At 70.7% G+C, this 16,754-nt stretch overlaps 5 protein-coding genes across 5 annotated transcripts in view; 4 read left to right on the top strand and 1 right to left on the bottom strand.

The window, feature by feature from the left end:
• Positions 1–236: 236 nt before the first annotated feature.
• AGBL2 (AGBL carboxypeptidase 2) lies at positions 237–4,169 on the top strand. The gene is given in 13 exon segments (XM_086472370.1): positions 237–360; positions 443–571; positions 781–957; positions 1,049–1,156; positions 1,256–1,406; positions 1,487–2,254; positions 2,325–2,490; positions 2,626–2,759; positions 2,761–2,944; positions 3,039–3,148; positions 3,229–3,295; positions 3,399–3,494; positions 3,630–4,169. Coding segments are annotated over 13 exon segments (2,754 nt in total).
• Positions 4,170–4,675: 506 nt separating this feature from the next.
• MTCH2 (mitochondrial carrier 2) lies at positions 4,676–8,764 on the top strand. Its single transcript, XM_086472122.1, has 13 exons — positions 4,676–4,802; positions 4,900–4,984; positions 5,095–5,201; positions 5,405–5,431; positions 5,625–5,678; positions 5,799–5,856; positions 5,998–6,049; positions 6,176–6,235; positions 7,253–7,346; positions 7,527–7,574; positions 7,983–8,050; positions 8,357–8,432; positions 8,558–8,764. The coding sequence occupies exons 1-13, from the start codon at positions 4,716–4,718 to the stop codon at positions 8,642–8,644; spliced, it is 903 nt and encodes a 300-aa protein (XP_086328248.1). The 5' UTR covers positions 4,676–4,715; the 3' UTR covers positions 8,645–8,764.
• Positions 8,765–10,107: 1,343 nt separating this feature from the next.
• On the top strand, positions 10,108–11,757 carry NUDT8 (nudix hydrolase 8). Its single transcript, XM_086472369.1, is given in 5 exon segments — positions 10,108–10,200; positions 10,202–10,320; positions 10,391–10,523; positions 11,315–11,392; positions 11,503–11,757. Coding segments are annotated over 5 exon segments (678 nt in total).
• Positions 11,758–12,564: 807 nt separating this feature from the next.
• On the bottom strand, positions 12,565–15,664 carry NDUFV1 (NADH:ubiquinone oxidoreductase core subunit V1). Its single transcript, XM_086472140.1, is given in 11 exon segments — positions 12,565–12,649; positions 12,733–12,878; positions 13,010–13,091; positions 13,173–13,339; positions 13,427–13,639; positions 13,903–14,092; positions 14,891–15,074; positions 15,151–15,274; positions 15,277–15,320; positions 15,413–15,495; positions 15,596–15,664. Coding segments are annotated over 11 exon segments (1,386 nt in total). The 3' UTR covers position 12,565.
• An 833-nt stretch (positions 15,665–16,497) lies between these two features.
• PITPNM1 (phosphatidylinositol transfer protein membrane associated 1) overlaps positions 16,498–16,754 on the top strand; it is a 10,743-nt gene continuing 10,486 nt past the window's right edge. Inside the window, exon 1 of the mRNA XM_086472368.1 lies at positions 16,498–16,638. Coding sequence (XP_086328494.1) covers positions 16,498–16,638 — 141 coding nt within the window. The remainder of the gene's footprint in view (positions 16,639–16,754) is intronic.

Raw genomic sequence — 16,754 nt, 5'->3', positions numbered from 1 at the left:
GTTCACGCAGGGGCAGTTCGGGGTGGCCCTGGCTCAGCCGGACGCCGTGGGGACCCTTTGTGGCCCCGCTCCCCTGGGCCTCTGCCAGCATCACCAAATCCCTCTGGCTCCTTTCCCAGCTCCGCTCCGGGACCGCCCCGTCCCTCCCTCCCCCTGGCCGGTCGCTCAGCGACCGCGTCGTGGCTCCTTGACGCTGCCGGGAGCGGAGAAGGGTCCGGAGAAGGGTCTCGCCGGCCATGCGGCCCTCGGGGTACCCCGCTGCCGGGGAGGGGGGAGTGGGGGGTTTTGGCGGAGGAGTGGTCCGCGAGCCCTACGACAGCTTCATGCGCGGCCACCTGCGCTACTACGGCTACTTCCGAGGTGAGCCCTGGCCGCAGGGACGTGTCCCCCCCCACCCCGTGCCGGCCCCGGCGTGGTGGGCTGCAGCCGTGCTCTCCCCAAGGCCAGAAGCCGGGTGGGCGGAAGAGCCCCGCGTCCCCAGGGGACCCCTCGGAGCAGCCCCCCGCTGAGGGGCACGGCACGGCCAGCGCCGACCCCGGCTGCCTGCGGGGCCCTGGGCAGGAGCTGAGCTGTGAGTGAGACCCCCCCAGCCCCCTCCCCCAGCACCGGGGTTGGTGCTGCCGTGGGGCCGGGAGCTGCGTCGTGGTGGTGGTGGGGGGTTGCTCTCCCTGTCCTTGGGGCGGTGGGTGGTTTTGGGGGTGTCGCCACGCCAACCCTTCCAGCCTGGGCTCCCCCCACCTCTCGTGGAGCCCCCCCCAGCCCTTCCCGGTCCCCTTGCAGCCCCCGGGGCGGTGGAGCCGGCCCCCCGCCACGGCACGCCGGTTCCCTCCGCACGGCGCCGTGGGTCCCCGGGGGAGCCGCGGGCTCTTTTTGCCCTTCCCTCGGCGCGGGGACCCCTGCCCGCTCCCCGCTGGCCCGTCGAGTGCGAGGTCATCGAGGAGACCATCGAGCACATCGGTGAGGGAGGGCTCCCCCCCCGCCATCCCCCCCACCTCACCCCTGCGCCGGACACCTGCCGTGCCCACAGCACCCATCTATGCCCCCCCAGAGTGGGTCCCCCCTGAACCGGAGCCCTTCTGCCAGCCCATGAGTCCCGATCAGGCCCCGGCCACCCTCGGCGAGGAGCAGGGCACCGTCGTCTACCACCTCCACCCAGGTAGCCGGGAGCGGGCAGCACCCCTGGGTGCCCCCTCAGCCTCCCCAGGCCCCCATCATCGCCGTCCTTTTGGGCTTCCCCCCCCCCCCACCCCTGCAGCATCCCAAGGCTCCTGCTTCACCCGCGCTCGGGTCGGGGGGTCCCCGGGCCCCCTCTCCTCACCAGCAGCCCCCTTGGAGGGGCCCCAGGACACCACGCTGCTCTTCGAATCCCGCTTTGAGAGCGGCAACCTCCAGAAAGCCGTCAAGGTGTAAGAGAGGTGCTGGGGGGGAGGGCGGGGGGGCAGCAGCGTGGCCGGGAGCCGGAGTGTGGCCCGTCCTCGCCGCGCAGGGGTCCCTATGAGTACGTGCTGACGCTGCGGCCGGACCTGTACACCACCAAACACACCCAGTGGTTCTACTTCCGCGTCCAAAACACCCGCCGAGACCCTCTCTACCGCTTCACCATCGCCAACCTGGCAAAGCCCAAGAGCCTCTACGGCCAGGGCCTGCGCCCGCTGCTCTACTCCCACCGGGACGCCCAGACCCGCGGCGTCGGCTGGCGCCGCGTCGGGGCCGACGTCCGCTACTACCGGGGCAGCGGCGCGGAGGAACCGGCCACTTTCTGCCTCTCGTGGACGGCGCGTTTCCCCCACGACGGCGACACCTGCTTCTTCGCCCACTCCTACCCCTACACCTACTCCGACCTGCAGCGCTACCTGCGGGCGCTGGCGGGCGACCCGGTGCGCTCGCGGTACTGCGCGGTGCGGGCGCTGTGCCGCAGCCTGGCCGGCAACACCGTCTACCTGTTGACCATCACCAGCCCCGCCGGCGCGGCGGCCAAGCGGGCGGTGGTGCTGAGCGCCCGCGCGCACCCCGGGGAGAGCGGCGGCTCCTGGGCCATGCGGGGCTGCCTCGACTTCCTCCTCAGCGCCCACGCCGACGCCCGGCTCCTGCGCCGGCTCTTCGTCTTCAAGGTGGTGCCCATGCTCAACCCCGACGGGGTGGTGGTGGGCAACTCCCGCTGCTCCCTGGCGGGCCGTGACCCCAACAGGGCTTACGGGGAGGCGCTCCCCGGCTCCTTCCCCGGCGTGTGGCACCTGCGGGCCGTGGTCGAGAGGTGAGGCGGGGGGGAAGGCGGCGGCGGGACGGCGGTGGGTGCCGGTGGCCGTATCCTGACGCGCACGCAGGGCGCTGGCGGAGCGGGAGGTGGTGCTGTACTGCGACTTCCACGGGCACAGCCGGAAGAACAACGTCTTCATGTACGGCTGCGACGGCGGCGGAGCCGGCACCGGGCTGCAGCGGCTGCGCCAGCGCGTCTTCCCCCTGATGCTGAGCAAAAACGCCCCCGACAAGGTGGGTTCCCCGAGCTTCGCGGCGAACGCGGCCGCCGCGGGGCTTCCTGAGGTGCTGCCGTGGTGTCCCTGCGGGGCTGGGGAGGGGGACATGTCCCCCCCTGTGCCGTGCTGAGCCCCCCGGGGCCGGCCCCAGTTCTCCTTCCCCAGCTGCAAGTTCAAGGTGCAGAAGAGCAAAGCGGGGACGGGCCGGGTCGCCATGTGGCGCATGGGCGTCTCCAACAGCTACACCCTGGAGGCGGCTTTCGGCGGCTCCACGCTGGGTGAGGGGCCGCCCGTGGGGCTGCGGGGGTGGGTGACGGTGGGCGGGTGGTCCCAGGTTTGGGAAGCCGCCGCTGGTTTCGGTGTGGCCTCCAGGCGGGAGGAGCTCCCACTTCACCGTGGAGGACCTCAAGTCGCTGGGCTACCACCTCTGCGACACCCTGCTCGACTTCTGCGACCCCGATCCCGCCAAGGTGGGCCAGCGGCTGCCTGTCCATCAGCCCGCGGCTCCCTGGCCGGTCCCGGTGCCGTAGCGGGGCCCGCGGTGACGCTGGCTCTGCCCCACAGCTCCAGCAGTGCCTGTCGGAGGTGGACGCGCTGCTGCGGCGGCGGCTGGGCCGGGAGCCGGGATCCGGCAGTGGCTGGAGCGACGTGTCCCCCTCGGAACTCGAGTCCAGGTACACCCCCGCCCCGCCGCCCCGCAGAGCCCCCCGGGACACCGGCGGGGGCTACAGGCGGTCGCCTCCCCCCCCCACAGCACCAGCGGCTCCGACAGCTCCGTGTCGGATGATCCCCCAGCTCGCCCCCGCGGCCCAGCCAGGCCGGTGAGTCCCCGTTGCTTTCGGGGAGGGAGGGAACGAAGCGCCGGGGAGGCGCGAGGGGTCGCGGGGTGCGGCCGCCCCGGCACCGCGTTGCTGTTCGGTGCAGCTGGAGCCACGGAGGAGGAAGCGCCTGCGGAGCCGGGGAGTGAGGAACGCCCTGCGCCGGGCAAAGGCCGTCTACCGGAGCCATGCCAGCGTCCCAGTGAGCTTGGGCCTATAAGCACCGTCCACGTGGTCCCGGAGGGGACAGTCCTCTTGTCCCCAGTGCTGTCCCAGCCTGGTGCCAGCACCCCTGGAGCTCCAACTGGGTCTAACCCCTCTTCTGTGACCCCCCCAGGGCAGGCTGGTACCCTCCAGGCCCCGCAGGCAGCCGGCTCTCCCCGGCACCACCAAAGGAGGCAGCGTGGCGGGAAAGGAGCCCGGAGCCGGCTCCGGTGTGACCTTTGCCAGGGCAGCAGGAGCGGAGGGCGGCTGCCACGCCGCCACGGCGGGGTCTCAGCTGGACGGTGGCACCAGCGCGGTGTTGTGCCATCGGCCGCCGCTGACCACCCCCCCCGCTGGTGCCACCGGTGCTTCCCTGCGGGGTGCAGCCCTGCGACCGCCACTGACCACCCCCCCCGCTGGTGCCACCGGTGGTTCCCTGCGGGGTGCAGCCCTGCGACCGCCACTGACCACCCCCCCCGCTGGTGCCACCGGTGGTTCCCTACGGGGTGCAGCCCCGCCAGCCACAACATGGCCATCCCGGCGGCGGCAGGGCGGGCAGCGGGGTGGGCAGGCGGCTCTTGCCCGCAGGCGCCAGCCCCGTCCCCGCCTCACCGCCGCCGCCAGGGCCTCGCCACCCGCCGCCCCGCGCTGCTGCGCCTGTGCTCGGGATTAAAGGCGGCGCCGTGGCCGCGACCTCCGCGTGGTGACGCCTGGTTCCATCGCGCCGTCGTCCCCTCCCGGGGCTCCCCCTTGGCCCTCCGGCCTGCCCAGAGGCTGCCGGCACCCGGCCCCAGCAGGCCCAGCCACCATGACGGCGCCTCAGGCCCCGCAGGCTGCCTTGGTGCCGCAGGCCGCGCCGCCATGGCGTCACCTCAGGCTTCCCGGCCACGGTGTCACCTCAGGCGGCCCCGTCCCCGTGACGCCACCTCAGGCCTGCAAGCCGCGGCGAGGTCTCAGGAGGCCCCGCAGGCCCCGTTGCCATGGCGACGCCTCCGGCCTGCTGGGCCGCGGCGAGGCCTCAGGCCCCGTTGCTACGGCGACGCCTCAGGCCTGTAGGCCGCGGTGACACGCCCGGCCCCCCACCCTTCTCGTTGCCATGGCGACCTCGCCGGACGCGGTCATCAGGCGCGCCGGAAGTAGCCGGAGGGGGCGGCAGCGGAAGCGGCGGCGGCGGCGGTGTCGGTGTCGTCCTTCTGGGCCGTGACGCCGGGGCGGCACCATGGCGGACGCGGCCTCGCAGGTGCTGCTGGGCTCGGGGCTCACCGTGCTCTCGCAGCCCCTCATGTACGTGAAGGTGCTGGTGCAGGTAAGGGGGGGGGGGCCGGTAACGGGGAGCTGGGTGGGGCGGGGGGGGGAAAGCACCGGGCCCGGTACCGGCTGCAGGCTCCCTGTCCCCGCCGCAGGTGGGCTACGAGCCGCTGCCGCCCACCCTGGGGAGGAACATCTTCGGCCGCCAGGTCTACCAGCTGCCCGGCCTCTTTGCGTACGGTGAGTCCGCCGTTGCCCCGTGTCGTGTCCCCCCCGGGGGGGGAGGCCGGTGGTTTTGGGGGAGGGGGAGGATGATCCTGCGTGGCGTGACGGGTCCCCGCTGTCCCCAGCCAAGCACATCGTGAAGGTCGACGGAAGAGCGGGACTCTTCAAGGGCCTCACCCCCCGCCTCTGCTCCAGCGCCATCGGCACCGTCGTGCACGGCAAAGTGCTGCAGGTACCGGGCGGGGGGGGAGGGCCGGACGGACGGACAGACGGACACACGGCACGTCGCTGCCGGCCCCGGGGACGGGGGGTGGATGGGGGGCTCTGCTGCCGGGGCCGTGGAGACCCTGCTTTGGTGTTGGCCCGTCCCTGCGGCGCTGGCAGGGCCTCCCCCCGGCCCCCGCGGCTGTGCTGACCCTGCCCTTCCCTCCCCAGCGGTACCAGGAGGCCGAGCAGGCTGAGGTAGGTGAATCCCCCCTGTGTGGCCCCCTCCCCTCCCCCCCTTGTGCCCCCCACAGCTCCGGGCAGAGAGCTCTGGGGGGGGGGCTGCCGAGCCCACGCTGGAGGGGGCCGCGGGGTGGTGGGGAGCGAGCGGTGCCTTTCAGGGGGCTGTTCCCCCCCCCCCCCCCCCCTTGCTGCCTCTTCCCCTCTCCAGCCAGGAGCCAGCAAGAAGGAGCCCGTGTCCTCGCTGGAGCAGGTCCTCAAGGAGGTGAGGAGGAGGAGGAGGAGGAGGAGGAGGGGGCTGGGTCCGCTGCGGTGTGGGAGGGGCCGGGTCCAGCGCTGGGCTCTCCGCCTGCCGACCCCCCCTGACGGCCCCTTCCTCCCCCAGACCTCCCGAGAGATGGTCGCTCGCTCAGCCGCCACCCTCATCACCCACCCCTTTCACGGTAGGTTCCCCCCTCCCCCAGCCGCTGCGTGGGCCTGGTGACCCGAGTGACGGGCACCTGTCACTCCCGTGTCACTCTGGGGTGTCCTTGTCCCCCTCCCCGACCCCCCCCCCCCCCCCCCCCCGCCCTCTCTGCCCGCAGTGATCACCCTGCGCTGCATGGTGCAGTTCATCGGCCGGGAGACCAAGTACAGGTACGGAGCGGGGGGTAGGGGGGGGGTCAGGGCTGCCGTGGGGAAGGGGCTGCCCACCCGTGGGGCCCTGCCCACCCGTGGGGCCCCCCTCTGAGCGTGTCACTCTCCTCTTCCTCCCCGGCCCAGCGGGACGCTCAGCGCCTTCGCCACCATTTACCGAGAAGAAGGCATCCTGGGCTTCTTCGCGTGAGTTCTGGCGGCCGTGGAATTGGGGTGGGGGGGTGGTGTCTCTCCCCAAAATCTGCAGGTCTCTGCCCTCCCCTCAGCCCCCCGGGGTGGGGGGGGCTTCCTGGCGTGGATCTGGCAACCCCCCGCCCCCGCCTTGTAGCCACCGGCCCTGGTGACACGCGGTGCCTGGGGCTGTTAGAGCAGCGCCGAGGCTGGTGGCCCTGCCCTGGGAGCGCGGGCGGGGGGTGTTTTGGGTCCCTCCTGTTGGATCCTGGTGACGGGGGGGTCCCCGTCACGGCGGACTGACCGGCACCGCGGCGGAGAAGCCGGCGCTTCGTTCTGGCAGCGCTGGGGAGCGCGGGGGGTGGCTCCTCCTGAGGGGCTTCAGGGTTACGCCAAAACCTCGGCGTTTTGTACCCTTTTGCTGCAAAGTCGTGGTTTTTAACCCATTTTAACGCCAGCGTGCGTGTTCTGCCCGCTGTTCACGTTGACATTCGCACTGATTGCTCCACCCTATTAACTAACTTCGTTAATATTCCCACACTAACGTAATCACGGGTTATTTTACCGATCAAGATCCCTGATGTACAAATCAGGGTGGGGAGGAGGGGAGGGTCTTCACCCCAACATCCCTCAGTTTCTCTGGTGCCACCCCACAAGCCAAGACGCCCCAAGAACGGGCACTTTCCCGCCCTGTCCCTGTCTCCCGCCTCCCTGTTCCGGACAATTTCACCACCAGCAGCAGCTTTAGCTCTGACCTTCTCCGTAAGGGCAGCAGCTGCTGTTCCTGAGCCTCACGGAGGGTTTGGGCGTTTCTGACCGTCGCGTGAACTGACGGCGTTCGTGCGACGCGCGAGCGGTGCCTTAAAGCCGTCGGGTCGCTCGTTTAAAAGCGAGTAGTTGTCAATGAAAAGCGATTACCTATTCGAAATCCCAACTGGATTAGAAGGAACCCTTGGTCCGAGCGTCCCCGCTCGCGGGTGGGGAGGGAACCACCGCTCCCGCCTCACGTTCCCGCTGCCTCTTCCCTTCCAGTGGCCTCCTGCCCCGGCTCCTCGGCGACGTCCTGTCGCTCTGGCTCTGCAACATGCTGGCCTACCTCATCAACACGTACGCGCTGGAGAACGGGGTACGGGCTGCGGGCCCTGCTGGGGGGGGGGGGGGGGCTGGGGGGAGCGGCTGGGGCCTCGCTGAGAGCAGGGAGGGACAGAGGGGACAGTCTGGGGGGGGGTTGGGGCAGGGCCCCGCTTTGGGGGGGCGAGCAGCTCGGCTCCGTGGGGGCTGAAGGGGCGGTGTTCTCCTCCCGCAGGTCTCCACGATGGCCGAGATGAAGAGCTACTCGCAGGCGGTCACGGGGGTGAGCACAGCCCCCGGGGGACGGGGAGGGGGGGGCTGGGTGTGTGTGTGGGGGGGCTGGGTGAGTCTGCGCGTCTCTGTGTCCGTGTCTGTCTCGCGGTGAAGAGGGTTGAATCCCTTTTCCCTGGGGATTCCGGGTGTTTTCCCCTCATCCCACCCTGCCCTGCGGCCGCGGGGCTGGGGAGCGGAGCCGGGCTCCGGGGGGCTCCTCCCGTGGGGTGGAGGGGTGGGGGGTAGGAACCCCCCGTGGAGGAGCTGCGGGTCCCTGCACCCCCCTGGGCTCAGCCTTGGCCTTACCTCAGCCCTGCGTTGGGGGGGGGGGGGGGGGCGGGCAGGGGGGGGTCCCTGGGGGACTTTTTGGGGCTTGTTCTCCCCCATCCCCCCCGCCCAGCGCTGCTCTCCCCCGCAGTTCTTCGCCAGCATGCTGACCTACCCCTTCGTGCTGGTCTCCAACCTGATGGCCGTCAATAACTGCGGGTGAGTCGCGCCCCCCCCCCCCCCCCTCCTCCTGCCCTCCTGGGGGGGCTGCTGCGGGGGGGCAGCCGTGCCCCTCCGTGCCGGATCAGCTCCTGAAACCGCCTTTCCGAAGCTCCCGGGTTTCAAACTCACCGTGGGGTTGATCCCTCGGTGGTAGCACTGCGGTAGCGGGGGGGAATGTGTGGGGCGGGAGCCGTGGAAAGGGCCGTTTTTTGGGGTTCAACCCAGCGCGGGGCTGCAGAGGGGGACGGGTCCTACCCTGCCCTGGGTGGAAATAATTCCCTGTGGGTCTCCTCCCTTCTCCAGGCTGGCTGGGGGGCTCCTTCCCTACGCACCCACCTACTCCTCCTGGCTGGACTGCTGGAGCCAGCTGCACAGGGAGGTGAGTGGCCGGAGCCGGGATGCCGCGGGGCCACGGAGAAGAGCCGGGTGGGGGGTCTCGGGGGGGGGGGGGGGGGGCTCCGGGCAGCCCTGACTCACCCAGCGGTCGCCATCTCCTCCTTCCAGGGCAACATGAGCCGAGGGAACAGCCTGTTTTTCCGCAAGGTGCCCGCAGGGAAGCGATACGTGTGGGAGGAGAGGAGGTTCCGCTGAAGCCGGAGCCGAGAGGGGAGTTGGTGAAGCCGATACCGGGGCTTTGGAAGCAAAGAATCATGGAAAAGTGGTGATTTCTATACAGTTTTTTTAAAAATCATTTAATGCTGAGAAGTGAAAGTGGACGTGTGAGAGTGTCTGTCATGGGGCTGGGGGCTTCCTGGGGAGGGGGGCTGGCCCGTCCCCAGCGTTCCCTCCCCGATCCGACCACCGGAGCACTGGCCCTGGGCTTCCTTTATGCTTTTCTCCAGCCCAGCGCTGGATCCGTCCCCCCGAGATGTCATCGTGTCCGTCCTTCTGTCCCCAGGGGCTGCCCCCAGCCCAGGCAGGGGGGTCAGAGGCCGCTCGTTAACGGCTGGTGATAATTGGGGAGTGGAGGAGGGGGGCAAGGGCCCCGGGAGGAGGGCGCTGCCCCGCAGCCTCTCCTTGTCTGCCTCGGTTTCCCCTCGCTGGGGGCCGTAGGGGCAGGGGCAGAGACGGGATCGATCCCACCATCGGCGTTGTCCGGGTGCAGCACCCATGGGGTGGGGTGGGGTGGGGGATTGCCCACCTGGAGCAGGGCTTGCCCACCCAGCAGCGGGGGGCTGGTTGCCCACCCGCCAGCGCTGGTTGCCCACCCGCCAGCGCTGGTTGCCCACCCAGCAGCAAGGTTGGTTGCCCACCCGCCGGCGCTGGTTGCCCACCCAGCAGCAAGGTTGGTTGCCTAGCAGCAAGGTTGCCCACCCAGCAGCAGCGCTGGTTGCCCACTCTGTGGGACTGTTGCCCACCTAGCAGCAAGGTTGCCCACCCAGCGGCAGCGCTGGTTGCCCACCTGCCAGCACAGGTTGCCTACCCAGCGGCGGGGCTGGTTGCCTACCCAGCGGCGGGGCTGGTTGCCCACCCGCCGGCGCTGGTTGCCCACCCTGTGGGGCCGGTTGCCCACCCAGCAGTGGCGCTGGTTGCCCACCCGCCAGCACAGGTTGCCCACCCAGCGGCGGAGCGGTTGCCCACCCTGTGGGGCTCGTTGCCCACCCAGCAGCGAGGTTGCCCACCCAGCGGAGCGGTTGCCCACCCAGCAGCGAGGTTGCCCACCCAGCAGCGAGGTTGCCCACCCAGCAGCGAGGTTGCCCACCCAGCAGCGAGGTTGCCCACCCAGCGGAGCTGTTGCCCACCCAGCAGCGAGGTTGCCCACCCAGCGGAGCTGTTGCCCACCCAGCAGCGAGGTTGCCCACCCAGCAGCGAGGTTGCCCACCCAGCGGAGCGGTTGCCCACCCAGCAGCGAGGTTGCCCACCCTGTGGGGCTGGTTGCCCACCCGCCGGCGCCCGTTGCCCACCCGCCGGGTCTATTCCCCAGCCCTTGGCCGAGGGCCGTAGCGCCGCGGGGTGCCCGGGGGGGGGGGGGCGGGCTCGGGGAGGCGGCACCGGGGCGGGGGCGGCCGGTGCCAGAGGCCCCTCCCCTCCCTCCTCCCTCCGGTGCCGGCGCCATGGCGGAGCCCGGCGGGGACGGCGGGTTCCTGAGCAGCGGGAGCGAGCGGCGGTGCCGGGCGCGGCTGGCGGAGGCGGCGGGGGGGGCGGCGGGGGGCGGCGGCGGCGGCGGCGGCGGTGCTGGTGCCGCTGTGCTCGGTGCGGGGCCGCCCCGCGTTGCTCTTCACGCTTCGCTCCCGCCGCCTGGGCGGACCCCACAGCGGTGACGTCAGGTACCGGCGGCCGGGGAACGGGCACCGGGGGCGACCCCGGGCCTTGACGGGACCCCGGTACCTCTTGCAGTTTTCCCGGGGGGAGGCGGGACCCGACGGACGGAGACGCGGTGGCCACGGCGCTGCGGGAGACCCGGGAGGAGCTGGGGCTGGTGCTGGCGGCCCCGAGCGTTTGGGGGCAACTGCGGCCGCTGCCCGACCGGGTACCGGGGACCGGGGACCGGGGACGGGGACCGGGGCGGGGAGGTGACAAGGAGAGTGGGGGCAGGGGCTGGGGCCGGGGGGCGGAGGGGTTGGGGACACCAAGGGCACCGTGGGGTGTCAAGGACAGGGAGTGACAAGGACACAAGGGCAGGGGGCAAGGGGACAAGGCAGCAGGGGGACGGGGGACGGGGGTGGCAGGGCCAGGGGTGACGGGTTTGGAGTGATAGGGACAGGGGTGATGGGGTTTGGGGGTGACAGGGACACAGGTGTCTGGTTTGCGGTGACAGGGACACAGGTGACTGGTTCGGGGTGACAGGGACAGGGGTTTGGGGGTGACAGGGACACAGGTGACTGGTTCGGGGTGACAGGGACAGGGGTTTGGGGTGACAGGGACAGGGGTTTGGGGTGACAGGGACACGGGTGACAGGGGTTTGGGGTACTAGGGACACAGGTGACTGGTTTGGGGTGACAGGGACAGGGATGACAGATGCAGGGTGACAGGGACAGGGGTTTGGGGTGCTATGGACACAGGTGACAGGTTTGGGGTGCTGGACACAGGGGTTTGGGGTGCTAGGGACACGGGTGACGGGCTTGGTGTGACAAGGACACAGGTGACAGGGATTCGGGGTGCCAGGGACGGTGGCTGCAGGCAAGAGGGGGTGTTGGGTGACAGACGCGCGATGGGTGCCTGGGGTTGGGTGCAGGGGCGGGGGGGTGTCAAGATGAGCGCGTGGCACTTGAGGGAGGGGTTGTCACACCCCCCACCCCCCCCGCCCTTGTCCCTGTCCAGCAGGGACAGACAGTGGCTCCCGTCGTGGCCAACCTGGGGCCCCTGGAGGACTTGACGCTGACCCCCAACCCCGACGAGGTGGGTGACCCCACGCCGGCTGCGTCCCCTGCCGGGGGGCCGACACCCCGGCTGGCTCCCCGCCGGCGGCAAAGGGGCCCCGGCCACCCCCTCGCCGCCTGTGCCGGCAGGTGGAGGAGATCTTCACCCTGCCCCTGGCTCACCTCCTGCGGGAGGAGAACCAGGGCTACACCCATTTCCGCACCGCCGGCCGCTACGGCTACACTCTGCCCGTCTTCCTCAACGGCCCCCACAAGGTCTGGGGGCTGACGGCCATCGTCACCGAGCTGACCCTGGAGCTGCTGGCGCCCGGCCGCTACCGCAGGAAGACCCACGTGGTGGCCCGCAGCCCCTCGGCCCAGTCCCTCGAGGGGAGCTCGGCCTGACGCGGGAGGGGACGGGGTGGCCCTTGGGTGCCATTTTGGGGTGGTGGTGGTGGGGGGGGGGTTGTGTACCGGTGGAGCCCTCTCCGTGCCTCGGTTGGGCGAATTCTTTTGGCCACCGGCCTCGCCACGCACATGAGGAAACCGCCCCGCCCCCATCGGTGCCGCTGCCCCCGGGTGACGTCACACGCCGTGATTTACGTCAAAACAACAACAAAAAAAAAAAGTCATGTTTGGAACCACCTGTGCCACAGCCTCCGAGTGCTGACCGCGGCCGGCTCCCAGCGCCAGCGCCGCGGCGGGGGGCAGCAGGGGAAGGGACACAACAGCTGCCGTTCCCTGGCACTGCTCTGGTGTCACCACGGCGGTGGCCGGGAGCGCGGTGTGCCCAGGGAGGGATCGGCGGCCGTGTAATACCCCCGGGGGCTTGGTGCTGCCCCACAACCACCACCCGCCCCCCCCCCCCTCCCCGCTCAGTCCCAGAAAGGGGCCAGGGAGTCTCTGGGAAAGCCAGGATCTCCCCTCTGAGGGGGGGGTATCCAAACCCCCACTCCCTGGGGATCCCCTGCTCCAGGGGAGGCAGGACCTGGAGCCCCAGCCACCCCCCCACCCCCCCCCCCCCCAGGTCCCCAACACCCCCTGCTCCCCATTTTAGACCCACAGCTTATTCCTGCCTCCCTCCAGCAGAGAGAGAGAGAGGAGCCCGTGAGCGCAGCAGCGTTTATTGAGGACCCCCTCGCCGCCCCCCCACACCCCAAGAAGCCCCCCCCCCCAGGCAGGGAACGGCAGCCCCGGCTCCACCGCCGGCTCCTTACGCCGACGCCGCTCGGGCTTTGGCCTCGCCGTAGCGCCGCATCCTCTCCTCCAGCTCGGGTCGGAAATGGCGGATGAGGCCCTGCGGGGAGCGAACGGGAGGGATGAACGGGGCTGGGGGGGTGTGGGGGTGTGTGTCCCCTGTCCCAAATTCCGCCCCCGCACCTGCACGGGCCAGGCCGCCCCGTCGCCCAGGGCGCAGATGGTGTGGCCCTCGATCTGTTTGCTGATCTCCCACAGCGCGTCGATCTCGGCCGCCTGCGCGTCGCCGCGCACGAACCGCGCCATGACCTTGTTCATCCAGTCGACGCCTGCGGCGGGAGAGGGGTGGGAAAGGCCGTGAGGGGTCTGCGGGGGGTGTGTGTGTGTGTAGGGGGGGGGGGGTGTCACCCCCTTGCTCCTACCCCATGGTACACACCCCCCCCTCCCCACCCCGGCTCACCCTCCCGGCACGGGGTGCACTGCCCGCAGCTCTCGTGCTTGTAGAACTCGATGAGGCGAGCGATGGCTTTAACGACGTCGGTCTGGGGAGGGAGAGGAGGGTGAGGGCCCTGCGGTGGCACGGGGAGGGGGGGGGCAATGGGGACGGGGGGCTCCTCCCGTACCGATTTGTCCATGACTATGACGGCGGCCGTGCCAAGCCCGCTCTGCGCCTGCACCAGGGCGTCGAAGTCCATCAGCACGGTCTCGCACACCGACTTGGGGAGCAGCGGCGTGGAGGAGCCCCCCGGGATGACGGCCAGCAGGTTGTCCCAGCCCCCGCGGACACCCCCTGCCACAGACGGGGTGGATGGGGGGGTCAGGAGGGGCTGAGCCGGGCCCAACGCCGGCCCGGCGCGGTTCGGCCCGCGGTGCTCACCGGCGTGCTTCTCGATGAGCTCCTTCAGCGGCACCGACATCTCCTCCTCCACCGTGCAGGGGGCGTTGACGTGACCCGAAATGTTGAAGAGCTTCGTCCCCGAGTTGCGCTCCCGCCCGAAGCCGGCGAACCAGGCGCCTCCCCGCCGGCAAATGGTGGGGGCCACGGCCACCGTCTCCACGTTGGCCACCGTGGTGGGGCACCCGAAGACACCTGGAAGCAGCGGGAGCTCCCAACGGCTGCCTCGTCCCCGCAGCAGGACGGCGGCCTGGGGACAACTCCTCTTCTCCGCCCGCCACCATTTTGCCCCGCCAACGCCATTTTGCCCCACTCACCGCCATTTTGCCCCACTCACCGCCATTTTGCCCCACCACTGCCATTTTGCCCCCCTCGCCGCCATTTTGCCCCACGCTCAAGCAGCGGTTCGAAATGAAGGCTCATGCGGCCCGGAGCTTAGCGGAGGGCCAAGAACGTACCCACGTCGGCGGGGAAGGGGGGCTTGAGGCGCGGCTTGCCCTGCTTGCCCTCGATGGACTCGATCAGCGCCGTCTCCTCCCCGCAGATGTAGGCTCCGGCGCCCCTCACCACGAAGACGTCGAAGGCGTACCCCGAGCCGCAGGCGTCCCGCCCCAGCAGCCCGGCCTCGTAGGCCTCCCGGATGGCCACCTGCGGCGGGGGAGGTGGTGACGGGGGGTGGCCATCGGGGCGGACCGACCGGCACCGCGGCGGAGAAGCCGGCGCTTCGTTCCGGCAGCGCTGGGGAGCGCGGGGGGTGGCTCCTCCTGAGGGGCTTCAGGGTTACGCCAAAACCTCGGCGTTTTATACCCTTTTGCTGCAAAGTCGTGGTTTTTAACCCATTTTAACGCCAGCGTGCGTGTTCTGCCCGCTGTTCACGTTGACATTCGCACTGATTGCTCCACCCTATTAACTAACTTCGTTAATATTCCCACACTAACATAATCATTAGTTATTTTACTGATCAAAACCCCCGCTGTACAAATCAGGACGGGGAGGAGGGGAGGGTCTTCCCAGCAACCCCCCCCTTTGTTTCTGGGGTTCCATCCCATCAGAGAACGAGCTGAGAATGTCCCGTTTCACCCTCGTCCCTGCCCCCCCTGCCTCCCCGCTCCGCGCTCCGCACCCTGGCAGCTCTTTGGCCGTTTTCACAAGGCAGCAGCTGCTGCCCTGAGCATCAGGGAGGTTTGGGGGGTTCTTACCAAAATCTGAATTATTGATCGGGATTGCGTATTTCTTACCGTAATGTAAAATGATCAAATCAGGGAATTAATAAAAGATGTTAATTGTTCATTAAAGCAATTAGTTGTTCATTAAAAGCAATTCATTACCAATGAAAAGTAATTATTCAAAATTCAGACCCGATGATAACAAAGGGGCGAGGGGGGGTCTCTGGGGGTGGGCGCTGCCCCCCCTCCCCGCCGTCGGGGTGCCCTCCCCGCCGCTGACCTGCAGGTTGGAGGCTTCGTTGTAGAACTCGCCGCGGATGTAGATGTAGGCGGCGCGGGCGCCCATGGCGCGTCCCGCCACCAGGCAGCCCTCCACCAGCTTGTGGGGGTCGTGGCGCATGATCTCCCGGTCCTTACACGTGCCCGGTTCCCCCTCGTCCGCGTTCACCACCAGGTACTTGGGCCTGGGGACGGGTGGGAGCTGTCAAGGCCGGGGTCCCCGCGGGGAGGGAGCCGCGGCGGTGCCGGTACCGGTCTCACCTGCCGTCCGGGGGTTTGTTCATGAAGCTCCACTTGAGGCCGGTGGGGAAACCGGCGCCGCCGCGGCCCCGTAGCCCCGAGGTCTTGATTTCACCGAGGATCCAGTCCACCCCTTTGAGGAGATCTCCTTCGTCTTGTACCAGTCGCCGCGGCGCAGGGCGCCCTGCAGCCTGCGGGCACGGCACGGCACGGCCGGTGACACCGGGACCGGAGCGGAGCGGGACCACCCCCTCCCCCCCCCCCCCCCCCCCCCGGTACTCACCTCCAGTCGTGCCGCCCGTAGAGGTTGGTGAAGATCCGGTCCTCGTCCCGCAGCGACCCGAACTGCGTCTTTTTGGGCGCCGTCTGCGAGGAGACAGACACCGACTCAGCACCGGGAGTACCGGTACCGGCGGGATCCCGCCCGCATCGTGTCCCCCCCCCTCCGCTCTCGGGCCCCGCTCACCGAGAAGGAGGAGGAAGAGGCGGCGGCGGCGGGGAGGCGCCGCAGCGCCAGCAGCTGCCGAGCGGCCATGGCGGGGCGGGCACCGCCACCGGCACCGGGACCGGGGACCGGGACCACCGTCACCTTCAGGCGCCCCCGCAGCGTCGCGCCGGCGATGACATCAGCGGCGCAGCGGTGACCCCAGTGAGCGGGGGGCGTGGTCATACGGCGGTGGGGGCGTGGTCATACTGCGGCCGGGGGGGGCGTGGTCATACGGCGACGGCAGCGAAGGGCGTGACCACACATGGAGAGGCGTGGCTGGAGGGCGTGGCCGCCCGGAGGGGGGGGGCGTGGCCAAGCTGGCGGCGCGCCCGCGCTGCCACGTGCCCCGCGCCCGGTGGCGGGTCGGGTTTCGGGAGCTGAAACCGGAGGCTCCCGCCCGCCCCCCCCCTCCCCTCCTCCCCTCCACGATGCCCCCCCCGGGGCGACCCGCTCCGACCCCCTCAGCGCCGCCGCCCCCGCCCCGCTCCACCCCAGGCCCCTCGGCGGGCACGGCGGGTTCCCGCTCTCCCCCCTGGACAGGCTCCGGTTTGGGGCCTCGTCCCGGCGAGGGAGCGGGGCCAGGGTGAGTGGCGGACCCCGGGGGATCCGGTTTCCCTCCCGCCTGGCCCCCGGGGGTGGGGAGGAAGGAGCGGGGTGCTGGCGGCGAGCGGTGGGACGGGGCGGCAGGCGGCATGTTCTTCCTCTTCCGCGGGCCCCAGCGGAGGGGCACCGGCAGCCCCGTGCCCCCCACCCACCGGGGCGCCTCCCGTCCCCACGGCCCCGGCACGAGGGGCGGCCGCCGCCTCCGCACGGCACCACGCCGTGGGGCACAGGGGGGCCCCGGCACCCCAGGGAGCCGGGGGCAGTCAAGCCGTGGCGCCATGTCCCCTGTGGAGCGCCGGTGGGCTGCTGAGGAGCCGGGGCCCCAGCCGCCCCCTGCTTTGGGGCAGGTAATGGGCAGCAGGGGAGAGGACCCAGGGGTACGGCCGGTGGGTACCGGGGGGGTCCGAGTTCCCCCTACGGTGAGGCTTGGGGGGGGCTGGGGAACAGCTGGGCGGCTCCCCACATCTGGAGCAGGGCGGCCGAGCGGGGAATAATCCGGCGGATTATGTGTGCGCGCGGGCGCGGTGCCCCCCCA

Source organism: Leptosomus discolor, chromosome 12 (assembly GCF_034619465.1).
Source record: "Leptosomus discolor isolate bLepDis1 chromosome 12, bLepDis1.hap2, whole genome shotgun sequence".
In the NCBI taxonomy this organism is placed as follows: Eukaryota; Metazoa; Chordata; class Aves; order Leptosomiformes; family Leptosomidae; genus Leptosomus; species Leptosomus discolor.
The sequence above is the reverse complement of the archived record's forward strand: the minus strand, read 5'-3'. Positions and strand labels throughout refer to the sequence as shown.